The sequence below is a fragment of the Rhynchophorus ferrugineus genome, unplaced genomic scaffold (genome assembly GCF_030347505.1).
Source record: "Rhynchophorus ferrugineus isolate W39M unplaced genomic scaffold, kcgeb_rfMv2 rfM8, whole genome shotgun sequence".
Classification (NCBI taxonomy): Eukaryota; Metazoa; Arthropoda; class Insecta; order Coleoptera; family Curculionidae; genus Rhynchophorus; species Rhynchophorus ferrugineus.
Window position 1 is genome coordinate 20,959,478 of NW_027472587.1, and position 15,741 is coordinate 20,975,218.

The 15,741-nt window shown below is 32.9% G+C and overlaps 2 protein-coding genes across 3 annotated transcripts in view; both read right to left on the reverse strand.

The window, feature by feature from the left end:
* fus (epithelial splicing regulatory protein fusilli) overlaps window positions 1-15,741 on the reverse strand; it is a 58,708-nt gene that overhangs the window by 29,327 nt on the left and 13,640 nt on the right. The window lies entirely within an intron of this gene.
* On the reverse strand, window positions 495-1,323 carry LOC143201748 (uncharacterized). Its single transcript, XM_076412996.1, has 2 exons — window positions 718-1,323; window positions 495-665 (listed from the first exon to the last, which is right to left on the reverse strand). Exons 1-2 carry the CDS (start codon window positions 1,190-1,192, stop codon window positions 586-588), a joined length of 555 nt encoding a protein of 184 aa, XP_076269111.1. The 5' UTR covers window positions 1,193-1,323; the 3' UTR covers window positions 495-585.

Here is a 15,741-nt window from a genome sequence, read left to right on the forward strand (position 1 = left end):
GTCGATAATTCTTAGAAATATGAGAAGAAATTGTAAAAAATCATGGAACATATTTCTATTACTATATATTCTACCAATTTTTCTCAATAAATACATTTCTAAGGCGAAAAAATGACCAGAACTCATGCAGGCGCCTAAAAAAATGGGTTTGCAACATTATATATTTACAAATTCAAATATATCGAGTATAAGACTCAATTATGTCCATTTATGTCCGAACATACACGAAAATATTAACAAACAAATCGTTATATTCTCGCAATCGCCCATTGAAGGTACCATTATCTCGGCACAGATAAGATCTAGCCAAAATTTACGACAGTCCTGACCAACGTATTGGCCGAATCGACGTAACGACGCATTTAAAACATGTCAAAGGCAATAAAAAACACGGCCATCATCGTCCGAACAAATTCAACTTTGGCCGGTTTTGCGTACGACTTGACGTCAATGTCAAACAGGCAAAAAACAATAAAACGACATGTTATTAACCAATTTAATTATATTGCAACTGACCTATGGACAACCTTCAACCATTAGACATAAAAAAAATAACGATAACTCAGCGGACTTATCATTATACGTTTAAACGACCTGACCGAGTGGCTTTTTTACTGTTTCTTTTGCCACGTGCCTGAGACGACCTCTGTTTACAGACCGAGCACCTGAAAAAGTGACAGTCACAGTTCTGTTCATAACTCGTTGGAGTAACACAACTTAACCTATAAATTTCTACCGGTTTCCATCGTTCACGTCCATATAATCCCGATAGATTAACCGTGGTCCTTTTAAACAGCACTTTGTACACGATTTTGGGGGGAAAACGCTGCCCTGCGAATCGAAAATCGATGTTCCAGATTGATTTTTCATAAATATTCCATAGGGGATCGTCAACCAACTTTAGAAACACTCCATGATCCCCGAACCTCAACGATTTCAAGGTTCGCTTCAGTTTTCTGAATATCATTTTGTTTGTGAACGATTTTAGGGCGTTCTTCACCACTCTGGCCGCCCTTTCGATGACTTCATGGGGCGCGGGTTTTGGAATAACGCCACAGATACGATAAATGTGTTCTAACAATGATTCGCACTTCGATAACGATAAGACGATTGGATTTGTGTGATGTTTTATCGGATGACTTAGATATTCACTGTGATCTGCTTCCAAAACGTCAAACAATGCTTGATTCATGGTTGACAGCTTTGACAGTGTCTAATAACCGTGAAAATAGGTAATTTATTAAGTTTCCTGTTTAATAAAGAGGTTCCCAGCTTTATTTATTGATTAACTATGGGATTTGATGGAAGTTTTAGACAGTATCATATATTAATCACCAAAGGTGGTGTTAATAGGTTAACTGAGAGAAGAGATCGATAAAAAACGTCATCGGATGCAAGAAAAAGTTGTGATCACCCACCGTACAGACCAGATCTGGCCCCCCTAGCTACTAATTGTTAGTACAGATGTAAACAAAGTGTTCCAATGAAAGATATTTCACTCAAATAAAGAGCTGAATATAATGCATCATCCTTGTAGTATATTGATGAATAAAGTTGGATTTTATTGTTTAAAAGTTATTAGTGTCTGTTTTTTATTATATAAATAGTATTTTGTTCATTGATTCCCTCCAAACTGGTAAAACAGTAAACTCAAACTATTACTTGTAGCTTTTTGGACCAAATGGACGTAAAGATGTATACGGTAACATTTGGTTCTCAGCAAAAAAAAACTCGTTATATGCCATATGCCTTATTTGTTAGAAAGAAACTAATATATAACAATTTTAAATGGTTGCAACTACTAGGAACTACAAATTATCAAGCAAAAACTATTTATAGTCTTATCGATATCTTTTTTTAACAAGGTTTTTAACTTACATACGTAAAAGCGACAATTATGCAAAATACCAATATAACAGGTCTATTTAAAAGTTCCCGGCATGACACATAGATGGCGCTACTAGAATTAAATCCATATGTTTTTTAGTTAGCCCTAACTCTCAAAAGATGCGTGTATAAATTTGACAGCTGTCGGATCATTACTTTGTGAAATATAGCATTTTGAGAGAAGCAACTTTTGATATTGCGAAAAAAATTGATAAATAGTAATTGAACCCATGATGAACCCACTCCAAGACGTGGGAGAAAGCAATAGTCAGCTGGCAAGGTTATGGCGTCTGTATTTTATGATGCGCATGGAAGAATTTTAATTAACTACCTTGAATAAGGAAGGACCATCAACAGCGACTATTACATAGCGTTATTGGACAGTTTGAAGGACAAAATCGTCGAAAACCGACCGCATTTGAAGAAAAAGAAAGCGCTGCTTCACCGAGACAATGCCCCGCATCACAAATCCATGAATTGGGCTTCGAATTGCTTCCTCATCCACCGTATTCTCCAGATCTGGCCCGCAGTTCTCAAATCTCGAAAGAATGGTCGCTGGGAAGAAATTTTCGTCAAATGAAGAGGTGATCGACGAAACAGAGGTCTATTTTGAAGCAACGGACAAATCGTACTACAAAAATGGTATCGAAAAGTTGGAGGGTCGCTATAATCAGTGTATCACTCTTGCAGGGAATTATGTTGAATAAAAAAACTAATTTTCAATCGACCTGTTATTTTTAACGGTGAAAATCATAAGGGTCGTCGTAGTAGCATATTTCGAATTAGGGATATCGAAAATGACCTTGTATATAATTCATAGAGCAAAAAAAAACTCTTAAAAACTCAATAATTTCTTAACTGAAAACGCGGACTATGATTTGGTGAGAAACAAATCAAATAGAGATATATGTTTTTATATCTTATCTCCTCTCATTTGTCAAGAAATCAGTTAATCGACGGGCTTAGATAAGTTTGTTATATATATGTACAACTGCGATCAAATGTCTACGAGATAACTTAAAAATATACTTTACGTTATTGAAAAAACATATTTATTTTAAATACGAAGTAACCCAAGTGTAGAATATAATTGGGATCTAACTTCTTTTGGTGTCCAGTTTTATGTCAATGGTTAAAAATTGTTTTATGTTGCCAACTTGAACATGTATTGCTCTATTAGGAACAATTAATATCCGCGTTAAAATACTCTAGAATGTATAGTTTTTAAGATATATGACATAAACAGAAATTCAGTGATTTTTCGAAAATACACTGTTCACTGTATAACTTAAAAAATAAATGTTGAATCAAAACTATACTACCATTCGATTCAGCGTAAAATTCTTTATAATCCCTGCAATTTTCATTAATCTGCGACTATTTGAACGGAAATGGCGGCAAAAATACTAAAAATGGGCAAAAATCGCAAATTTTCACGACTATATATATGGAAAAAGTGCCAAAATTTTTTACATCTTGGATCAAGATGAAACCCTCAAAATATATGTATTTTGGCATGAAAGAAACGAAAATCCGCGTTAAAATACTCTAGAATGTATAGTTTTTAAGATATATGACATAAACAGAAATTCAGTGATTTTTCGAAAATACACTATTCACTGTATAACTTAAAAAATAAAGGTTGGATCAAAATGACTATACTACCATTCGATTCAGCGTAAAATTCTTTATAATCCCTGCAATTTTCATTAATCTGCGACTATTTGAACGGAAATGGCGGCAAAAATACTAAAAATGGGCAAAAATCGCAAATTTTCACGACTATATATATGGAAAAAGTGCCAAAATTTTTTACATCTTGGATCAAGATGAAACCCTCAAAATATATGTATTTTGGCATGAAAGAAACGAAAATCCGCGTTAAAATACTCTAGAATGTATAGTTTTTAAGATATATGACATAAACAGAAATTCAGTGATTTTTCGAAAATACACTATTCACTGTATAACTTAAAAAATAAAGGTTGGATCAAAATGACTATACTACCATTCGATTCAGCGTAAAATTCTTTATAATCCCTGCAATTTTCATTAATCTGCGACTATTTGAACGGAAATGGCGGCAAAAATACTAAAAATGGGCAAAAATCGCAAATTTTCACGACTATATATATGGAAAAAGTGCCAAAATTTTTTACATCTTGGATCAAGATGAAACCCTCAAAATATATGTATTTTGGCATGAAAGATACGAAAATCCGCGTTAAAATACTCTAGAATGTATAGTTTTTAAGATATATGCCATAAACAGAAATTCAGTGATTTTTCGAAAATACACTATTCACTGTGTAACTTAAAAAATAAAGGTTGGATCAAAATGACTATACTACCATTCGATTCAGCGTAAAATTCTTTATAATCCCTGCAATTTTCATTAATCTGCGACTATTTGAACGGAAATGGCGGCAAAAATACTAAAAATGGGCAAAAATCGCAAATTTTCACGACTATATATATGGAAAAAGTGCCAAAATTTTTTACATCTTGGATCAAGATGAAACCCTCAAAATATATGTATTTTGGCATGAAAGAAACAAAAATCCGCGTTAAAATACTCTAGAATGTATTGTTTTCAAGATGTATGACATAAACAGAAATTCAGTGATTTTTCGAAAATACACTATTCACTGTATAACTTAAAAAATAAAGGTTGGATCAAAATGACTATACTACCATTCGATTCAGCGTAAAATTCTTTATAATCCCTGCAATTTTCATTAATCTGCGACTATTTGATCGGAAATGGCGGCAAAAATATTAAAAATGGACAAAAATCGCAAATTTTCACGACTATATATATGGAAAAAGTGCCAAAATTTTTTACATCTTGGATCAAGATGAAACCCTCAAAATATATGTATTTTGGCATGAAAGAAACGAAAATCCGCGTTAAAATACTCTAGAATGTATTGTTTTCAAGATGTATGACATAAACAGAAATTCAGTGATTTTTCGAAAATACACTATTCACTGTATAACTTAAAAAATAAAGGTTGGATCAAAGTGACTATACTACCATTCGATTCAGCGTAAAATTCTTTATAATGCCTGTCATTTTCATTAATCTGCGACTATTTGAACGGAAATGGCGGCAAAAATACTAAAAATGGGCAAAAATCGCAAATTTTCACGACTATATACATGGAAAAAGTGCCAAAATTTTTTACATCTTGGATCAAGATGAGACCCTCAAAATATATGTATTTTGGCATGAATGAAACGAAAATCCGCGTTAAAATACTCTAGAATGTATAGTTTTTAAGATATATGACATAAACTGAAATTCAGTGATTTTTCGAAAATACACTTTTCACTGTGTAACTTAAAAAATAAAGGTTGGATCAAAATGACTATACTACCATTCGATTCAACGTAAAATTCTTTATAATGCCTGTCATTTTCATTAATCTGCGACTATTTGAACGGAAATGGCGGCAAAAATACTAAAAATGGGCAAAAATCGCAAATTTTCACGACTATATATATGGAAAATGTGCCAAAATTTTTTACATCTTGGATCAAGATGAAATCGTCAAAATATATTTATTTTGGCATGAAAGAAACGAAAATCCGCGTTAAAATACTCTAGAATGTATTGTTTTCAAGATGTATGACATAAACAGAAATTCAGTGATTTTTCGAAAATACACTATTCACTGTATAACTTAAAAAATAAAGGTTGGATCAAAGTGACTATACTACCATTCGATTCAGCGTAAAATTCTTTATAATCCCTGCAATTTTCATTAATCTGCGACTATTTGAACGGAAATGGCGGCAAAAATACTAAAAATGGGCAAAAATCGCAAATTTTCACGACTATATATATGGAAAAAGTGCCAAAATTTTTTACATCTTGGATCAAGATGAGACCCTCAAAATATATGTATTTTGGCATGAAAGAAACGAAAATCTGCGTTAAAATACTCTAGAATGTATAGTTTTTAAGATATATGACATAAACTGAAATTCAGTGATTTTTCGAAAATACACTTTTCACTGTGTAACTTAAAAAATAAAGGTTGGATCAAAATGACTATACTACCATTCGATTCAGCGTAAAATTCTTTATAATGCCTGTCATTTTCATTAATCTGCGACTATTTGAACGGAAATGGCGGCAAAAATACTAAAAATGGCAAAATTTTTTACATCTTGGATCAAGATGAAACCCTCAAAATATATGTATTTTGGCATGAATGAAACGAAAATCCGCTTTAAAATACTCTAGAATGTATAGTTTTTAAGATATATGACATAAACTGAAATTCAGTGATTTTTCGAAAATACACTTTTCATTGTGTAACTTAAAAAATAAAGGTTGTATAAAAATTAGTATACTATCATTCGATTCAGCGTAAAATTCTTTATAATGCCTGTCATTTTCATTAATCTGCGACTATTTGAACGGAAATGGCGGCAAAAATACTAAAAATGGGCAAAAATCGCAAATTTTCACGACTATATATATGGAAAAAGTGCCAAAATTTTTTACATCTTGGATCAAGATGAGACCCTCAAAATATATGTATTTAGGCATGAATGAAACGAAAATCCGCGTTAAAATACTCTAGAATGTATAGTTTTTAAGATATATGACATAAACAGAAATTCAGTGATTTTTCGAAAATACACTTTTCACTGTGTAACTTAAAAAATAAAGGTTGGATCAAAATGACTATACTACCATTCGATTCAGCGTAAAATTCTTTATAATGCCTGTCATTTTCATTAATCTGCGACTATTTGAACGGAAATGGCGGCAAAAATACTAAAAATGGGCAAAAATCGCAAATTTTCACGACTATATATATGGAAAATGTGCCAAAATTTTTTACATCTTGGATCAAGATGAAACCCTCAAAATATATGTATTTTGGCATGAAAGAAACGAAAATCTGCGTTAAAATACTCTAGAATGTACTGTTTTCAAGATGTATGACATAAACAGAAATTCAGTGATTTTTCGAAAATACACTATTCACTGTATAACTTAAAAAATAAAGGTTGGATCAAAGTGACTATACTACCATTCGATTCAGCGTAAAATTCTTTATAATCCCTGCAATTTTCATTAATCTGCGACTATTTGAACGGAAATGGCGGCAAAAATACTAAAAATGGGCAAAAATCGCAAATTTTCACGACTATATATATGGAAAAAGTGCCAAAATTTTTTACATCTTGGATTAAGATGAGACCCTCAAAATATATGTATTTTGGCATAAATGAAACGAAAATCCGCGTTAAAATACTCTAGAATGTATAGTTTTTAAGATATATGACATAAACTGAAATTCAGTGATTTTTCGAAAATACACTTTTCACTGTGTAACTTAAAAAATAAAGGTTGGATCAAAATGACTATACTACCATTCGATTCAGCGTAAAATTCTTTATAATGCCTGTCATTTTCATTAATCTGCGACTATTTGAACGGATATGGCGGCAAAAATACTAAAAATGGGCAAAAATCGCAAATTTTCACGACTATATATATGGAAAATGTGCCAAAATTTTTTACATCTTGGATCAAGATGAAACCCTCAAAATATATGTATTTTGAACATGAAAGAAACGAAAATCTGCGTTAAAATACTCTAGAATGTATAGTTTTTAAGATACATGACAAACAGAAATTCAGTGATTTTTCGAAAATACACTTTTCACTGTGTAACTTAAAAAATAAAGGTTGGATCAAAATGACTATACTACCATTCGATTCAGCGTAAAATTCTTTATAATGCCTGTCATTTTCATTAATCTGCAACTATTTGAACGGAAATGGCGGTAAAAATACTAAAAATGGGCAAAAATCGCAAATTTTCACGACTATATGGAAAATGTGCCAAAATTTTTTACATCTTGGATCAAGATGAAACCCTCAAAATATATGTATTTTGGCATGAAAGAAACGAAAATCCGCGTTAAAATACTCTAGAATGTATAGTTTTTAAGATATATGACATAAACAGAAATTCAGTGATTTTTCGAAAATACACTATTAACTGTATAACTTAAAAAATATAGGTTGGATCAAAATGGCTATACTACCGTTCGATTCAGCGTAAAATTCTTTATAATGCCTGCAATTTACATTAATTTGCGACTATTTGAACGGCAATGGCAGCAAAAATATAGAGAATGGGCAAAAATCACAAATTTTCACGACTTTATGTTTTATTAAAATAATTATAACAGCATTCGATTTAGCGTAAAATTTTTTATGAATTCTGTAATTCTCATTAACCTAACATTATTTATACTGAAATGACAACCCTGTTTAGGTTCAGCGTTGATTTTTCGCCAGTTTCTTATATAATAATTTAGCTCGCATCATTTCCCGTCCACTCTATTCACCTGATTTAGCTCCTTAAGACCCCTGACTGCAAATATGCACACCATAAATCGAAACAATGAAAATCAAACGAAGAATTAAAAATAGTTATAGCCGAAATACAATACTGGACATGAAGATAGCGTATCGATATGAATAAAAGTAAATGATATCACCAACAAAGAATCAAGTACGAACCAGAACATATAAATTTTCGACCTATCCAGTTTGGAAATGATTGATGATAAGCCCAGGTGGATACATGTGGCCTAGGTTAAGAATAAAAGTGAAGAACTCCATCGACACATCAATGGTTGAACTTCCCCGGGTCTTAGATAATGATGGCTTAGTCAAAAGACTATGATTTGATCCAGTTCAGTCAAGTAAGAAAATAATAATAAAAAGTGGCATAGATGTTAAACCCAAATTGTCTATTGTGGAATAAGTACTTTATAATTCAGGATATATATTACCAGAATGCTTTAATAAATAAAAAAATAGCCTGATAAACCAATCTGTTTGATTGTAGATCAAATTGGAAGGACTCTTTGGTGTTAACATGAATGAAAAACAAGTTGGTAGAAAGATTGGGAACCCCCGAGAGTTAACGGCCATTGTCATAAAACTCGCGACCAAATCGCCACGTAAACACTCGGCATTGACCACATATCATCAAAAACGCTCTTTATGATCACCGCTGGTTATTTCGTGGTATAAATTTCAACATTTATCGACTGTCCTCCAAGGATACCAGCGCTGGCCCCGATACCGCGGCGGTTTCATCACTGAAAAACTGGTTCGGAGCCTAACAGGAAATCGCTTGTTGATTTCCAGTCTCGTTTTATTGCCGCTGCGCCGTTTAGATAGAGAAAAAATCGCGTCAAATGAAGACAACTCGACAATAATAACGTCGAGCGGAGATTTCTCGCCACGCCAATGACAGGTTAACAGTTACAGTCTCGGGCGCACGTTTATCCTGCGACCGTGCTGCTAACAGTACTTTGGCTTTGAGACTTTTTCCGTCAGTCTTTGGTGTTCCCATTCCGAGTTGTCGGTTATCTAGTCTTTATCAGCAACGGTTTCGCAATGGAGGATCTGGCTGTCGGCGGGACACAGTTATAATTCACAATGAAGTTAAATAAGGACAGTAAAAGGACCCCATCGTGCGTATTGATTGGTCAGGACTGCCCATACGCGTTTATTCTAAACAGCATTAAAACTTGACAGATTTCACAGCTGTTTACAATAGTTGTAGTTAGGAAGTAGTTTAATTTTTTGAAAAATGTGTTAAGGTAATATTTAATACTAAATATTATCAGCAAACAACGCGAAATAAATGTATAAGGTATTAGTAAAATGATATGTTTTAGTTAAAAGTTATGGGAATCAAGCCACAAAGGCCCTTATGTTCATGGCATATTTTAAACAACATTCAAGTCCAAAGGAAAATAAAACTTCTGCAACTTAGAGCATAAATGAAAGCAGAAATGGGAAAATTTATTAATAAACCAAATTTATGCAACTGGTGGATGTGTTTTTGTACATTACAAGAGCTGACGAAGTTAAATATATAAAGTATTTGCACAAGTACGTACTTCTACTGCTGTATAAGATGATCTATTACTGAGGGCAGAATAAAAATGTAAGCTCATTGCTTCCGAAAAGCGTTTGAATCGATACAAATATGGCAATAGTGTCCTTGAACAATGCCCTAAAAACACAAAAAGTAACAGTTGGATAACTATTACTTCAAGAAATAAATAAGGAACCAAAAATTAAAAAATAATCAAACTTATTATTAAAAAATACAAAAAAAAAACGTTTTAAAATAAAATATATACATAATAATCGTTGTAATAACTAAATAAAAATAAACAAAAACCTTATTTAACCTATTTACTACGCGTATATTATATTCTACTATATACACACAATTTAGCTTAATACCTATCCAAATCTATTTATCATTTAGGGTAAAATTTTATATGGCTCGGTGAATGGAGGTAAAACGAAATGAAACATTGGTGTTTACATTATGTGACCGTTATTTATTGAAGTAGTATAAAAATATAAAAATACAAATGATAAAACGGATGACAGCGGTGTTACCTGGAGACGAGTCTTGGGCAATCGATGGTGGCGTCAAAACCAAACAACGGTCGAGTCGGTGCTGAACCCAAACAGTTATATTAATTTTGATTTATATTGTTCGTAATTTAATTTTGTGTATATGTAACAAAATTATATTATTATTTTAGTTTGGGCTCGGCATCGACTTCAAAATGGTAGTAAATCACTTGGTAGTAATTAACATTGTAAATAGATAGACAGGTTTAGGTAGGTATTAAGCTAAATTGTGTGTATATAGTAGAATATAAAATAGGTGTAGTAGATATGTTAAATAAAGTTTTTATTCTAAACATTAACTGATTTTGTCACTATTTACTATCGACTATTTCAGTCGTACTTTTAGTTACTATTTTTGGGTCTATTTGTTTCATTCGACTGATTTGTAACGTTCTGGCTCTGTCGTCCTAGTCGCGACCTTGACAAAAATGTACCCAATTTATGCTTACATAGATTTATTTGTATTATATATAGTTTTATGATTTTTTGGTAGTTTGCTTGTAAATAACAATACATTGTATATTAATATTATAACATTTTGGTGTGTCGCAACCGTCGTTTTGGAGTCATACGGATAACAGTTCGAAAGGAGTGGCCTTTTTGGCCATGATTGATATTTCCTCTCTTATACAAGCATTATTTAGTCACTCGGCTTGTTACTTTAACATTAGATGTCAGTTTTATTCTTGCATCACAGAAGTACTTCTGCACTTGTTTCAGTTGTTAATACATACTTGGTCGTTTCTTCATTAATTATCAAGCTCACAATATAGTTCAGTAATAATTCTAAATATATCATAAAGAATACTAGAAGCCTCAATATCTGTATCAGCGAGCGTCACATAGATCAAGGAGTTTCTAGCATCATATTGATCGCATTGTCTGTCAGTAGTTCATTGTTCACAGTTCAAGTCCACAGTAGAGTCCTTTATTTACACAATCAAAACTTTACCAGAAAGGAGTCTTCTCTTGACCGGCTAATCGTTGAGAAAAAACATATTTAGTGTGGTTGGATAGGAATTGAATCCATTATAAAAATGGCGTTAAACTCATGATGCTCAACAAACTTATTTAACAACCCAGTATTTCCAACTAGTATTTACGCACATACATTCACATTAAACCTGTTTGAAAAATACATAAAAATAGACGTAAAACAATTTTGAAACGTCATGAATATTTAGTTTAAAAATATTTTATTTATATATATATTGCCTTAAAATAGGCCTAGGTGGCTACGAAAACAAAATATTGTGCAAGAACAACGAAAAAGCCACGGACTAGTACGATTTAACCGTAAACACGTGTCCGTAGAATTAACATTGCTAAATTTTCAGTGCTCTCTCTCTCTCTCTCTCCTTGTTGTATCCGTCTCTCTCTTTTTCTCGCCCCCCACCACCAACGACCATAACATGTTTTTTATGGGTTGTTAAAATTGGGCAATACCGTTGTCATTACCACAAACATTTTATGTATTTGCTTAATGGTTATAATTCCATGTTTTTTTTTTCGATAAAATAATATTTATCGAGGGTTTAATTAGAGTAAAAATTTTAGTTAATTTTTGAATAAAAAAATAATGTTGAAAATTAATACTATTCAATTTTTTACTACTGTTCTATTGTACTTGTGTTAGTACACAAGAACGGCGACTACGGGATTAATACATCAGTATATGAATTTGCCAATTATGGGTTTATCTGGACTGAGCCTAAAGTTTAACGTGGGCTCCGAACCACGGTCCTCGGCATTAAGCCTACCGACTGGCGAGTGACCAACTTTAGAAATCATCCCAGAAGACATCCGGTCTTACCCAGTCTGGTTACCGGCGTGACTGGGATCATTTTTCTTCACTCTTGCCTAGAACATTGACTGATAAACCAATCTCTTTAATTTTCCGTCAAGTTAAGAGTATCTTCCGACTAACCAGTACAATTTCTCGACTTTGAGTCTAATCTGCTCTGCTTTTTGTCTAACATGATGTTTCCAGTTTAACCTACCATCGAGATATATTCCGAAGTATTTATCTGATGCTGCTTAGGGAATCGGCCATCCGTCAAGTGATATAAATAGGTTTTTGTCATTTCATCGCAACGCAAAATTAATATGGACAGATTTGGAGATATTAAGCTGTATTTTCCAGTATCCAGTATCCATATAGATCTTGTTGGCCGCTACTTGTACTTGTTATGTAGCATTAGAGAGATATACATGTTTTGCCATGATAACTGTGTCATAGGCAAGTGTTCCAAGCACTGTTTCTTTTGTTGTTGGGATATCAGCAGTATAGAGCAGATATAGAAGTGGTCCCAAGGCACTCCAGCCGAAATGGCTGTAAAAGTGTTGAGGATGCCCCTCCATGCGAGACCGTCAATTTTCTTTCAAAAATATTTGATCCCAGTAGTCGACAGTAATTCTGCGGTAACAATTTGCTCATTTTGTATATTAATCCCAAATGCCATACCCGGTTAAAAGCTTGTGATACGTCCAGGAATATTGCAGGGCAGTATTTCTTTTATTCGAATGCCTTTTCAACACAACCGCGGTTACTCTGTGCAATTGGTCGATTGTCGAATGGTAATTTACGAAATCCAAACTTTAAATCTGATTCTATACGTTGTAACAGTAGTTTCTCAAATAATTTTGATAGGCAATTAGTCGTGAACTAGACCTGTAACCAGCTTGTTCTGTCGGTTTTAAGCGTAATTATTCGAGCAACCTTAAGACATTCCGGAACATGCTTTAGTCTCAAACAGGCATTGAATATATATATATCAACATGATTATTGCTTTTCGTGGCAGCTCTTTTAATAACCCAGATGAAATATCATCAATTCCAGAAGGCTTTTTAGGACTGAGGTTATTGTCAATTTCTATGCCTACTACCATTGGAGAATCAAAGTTACAGTTGCAGTTATAGTTAATTCTATTAAATTAGTTTTGTCTACAACATTTCTGGTTCTATGTCATAGTCTTCTAACTTTTCGTCTTTCAATTCCTCAATTTCAAGAAGGTAATTTACCTCATATTCTGATTTCTATCTTGATGGTTAATTGTGTAATTAATTATAGTTAATTAAGTCATTCGATAATATATTTATTAGATGTTCTATAATGTTAAAATAAATTATATCTTAAGGTTTTTATTCAGATTCAGAATTTTGTTGTATGTCGTATCCAAAATGAACTAAAATTCGTGTTTGATACGGCAACATTGTCACGTTTTGACGTCATCAATTCAAATGACGTGAGTTCACTGTTTCATTGAATGAACTATAGTAGTGTCGCTGTAATCTATGTAACGGTTGACCATTGTGAATCGATTGACGTTGTATTATAGAGAATTATATTTGACAAACCACATGTATTTTTTTTAATTAATTAAAGCGGTTTATTATTATACCGTACGCCCATGGCTCCTTTCTAAGCCCGTTTCATTTTTTTTGTTCCCTATCTCTATCCGACCTGCGGCTTCACCTTGTTTTGCTTCACACCGTCATTATAGAAAAAAAAACCGCTTTTTTACCATCGATGCAATGTCGAAATCTAATTCGGGCCTTTTCGGTTCGTCCCGACAACGACGACGACAATTTTTATGGGGAAAAGCCGACGAAAAGTGGCCGCGACCGGACCCGAACTGGCCCGAGCCGCGCCACACTTTCTAAAACTTACGAAAAAAACCTTTGTCGGTGCATTCGAATGCGTCGAAAACCTTGAAACCGCCGAGTTGCATGTCGCTGGCCGTTCTAGCGTTAAAAAAATCGAAATATCGCGGTAGATAAACTGTCAGTTCCTAAATATCATCGGCGAAAAACACGAGAAGTCTCGGATTGTACTTTGTTTGTCGTGGAAACGTCATTCATTATTGTTTGAGTACATTATCTTGACAGTAGATGACGTTTGAAGTCTATGCAATGAATAGCTACTGCCTTTTTAGTGATAAAACTTGATTTTTCTTTATATACCATAAAGTAATAGATACATTTAATAATAAATATCTTAAATTAATTTAATGTAGTTTGTCAAACAATTTTCTATAACACAATGTCAGTCGATTGACAGTTGTCAACTGTTACGTCGATTACATCACAAGATACTCGTTGGAAAAACAATATTGCGTTGCCTAACCTTCAGGGTATTTATATTCAAACTAATACGTACAATTAATGTCAAATTATTTAAGTTTGAAAATAAAAAATGGAATATTTAGAGTTATAAAAAAAATTACGCTTTCACTCGAAAAGCTGATGAAAATCACAACAAAATTATGAGTTATCACGATTTTATATAATAAAAAACTATTTTCATTATTTCTTGATGTTGCCGTAGTCAGTAAATAAGGAACAAACTCTAGAGGACTATTCTGGAAATGCAGTTTAACGTATCATATCACCGCCATCTATGAATTTGCAATTAAACCAATTTGACGTTTATTCATCGACTGTCAAATACCCATCTTCCCCATATCGAGATAGATTAAAACGATTGTATATAATCAAAACTGACTTATTGAGAGTTTACTGTAAATAATAGAAAAGGAACAAATTCTACAAGACTATTTAAAGGAAAATTATTTATTTCTATAAAAAAAAGGTTTGTCGTGTCACATTTCCTCCATCTATGAGTTTACAATTAAACCAGCCTGTCAAATTACCGTCTCCCCCTTATCCAGATAGGTTATCACGGTTTTATACAAGGAAAACTGATTTTTATTATTTCTTAAAATTCTGCTGTGACTAATAGATAAGGTACCTATTCTGAAAAGTAATCCTTAAAAAATTTTATTTTAATAGAAAAATAAAAGTTTGACGTGTGTCACTGCCGCCCTCTATGAGTTTCAAAAATTAACCCATCTGACGTTTATTAAATATAATGACATCAAACCAGTTTTTAATAACCTATTGACTTTTAAATATATTTTTATAAGTAAAAGTACAAAAAAAAGCTGTAAAGGTTTTTCTACGTCCGTAGGAAACCATTCCTTTTCTTTATTTATGAAATTGATCCAATCGCGAGCGACCTCATATGCCCATGGTTAAATTTTGCTTAATTGTCATTGGTAACTTCCACCAATCGGATGTTTTGTTTTAAAATTAGACCACCAATCGACACGCGGTAGCTGCAGCGCGAACTGTTAGGTGCAGCGTGCGTGGGAACTGAGCAGCGTCAAGTGTCCTCAGAGGCGTTCTATTTCGTTTTTCGCAAGATTTTTCCTTGTTCCGGTGGACATAAGGGCGAAAATCGAATTATGAACGATTTTATTGGGTAAATATCAGTTGTATGGTTGATTATAGGCAAAGCTTTTGACTTTTATGTATTTATTTGCTATTTTTATCGGTTAATTAGTGATAGAACATGGAAAATTGAATC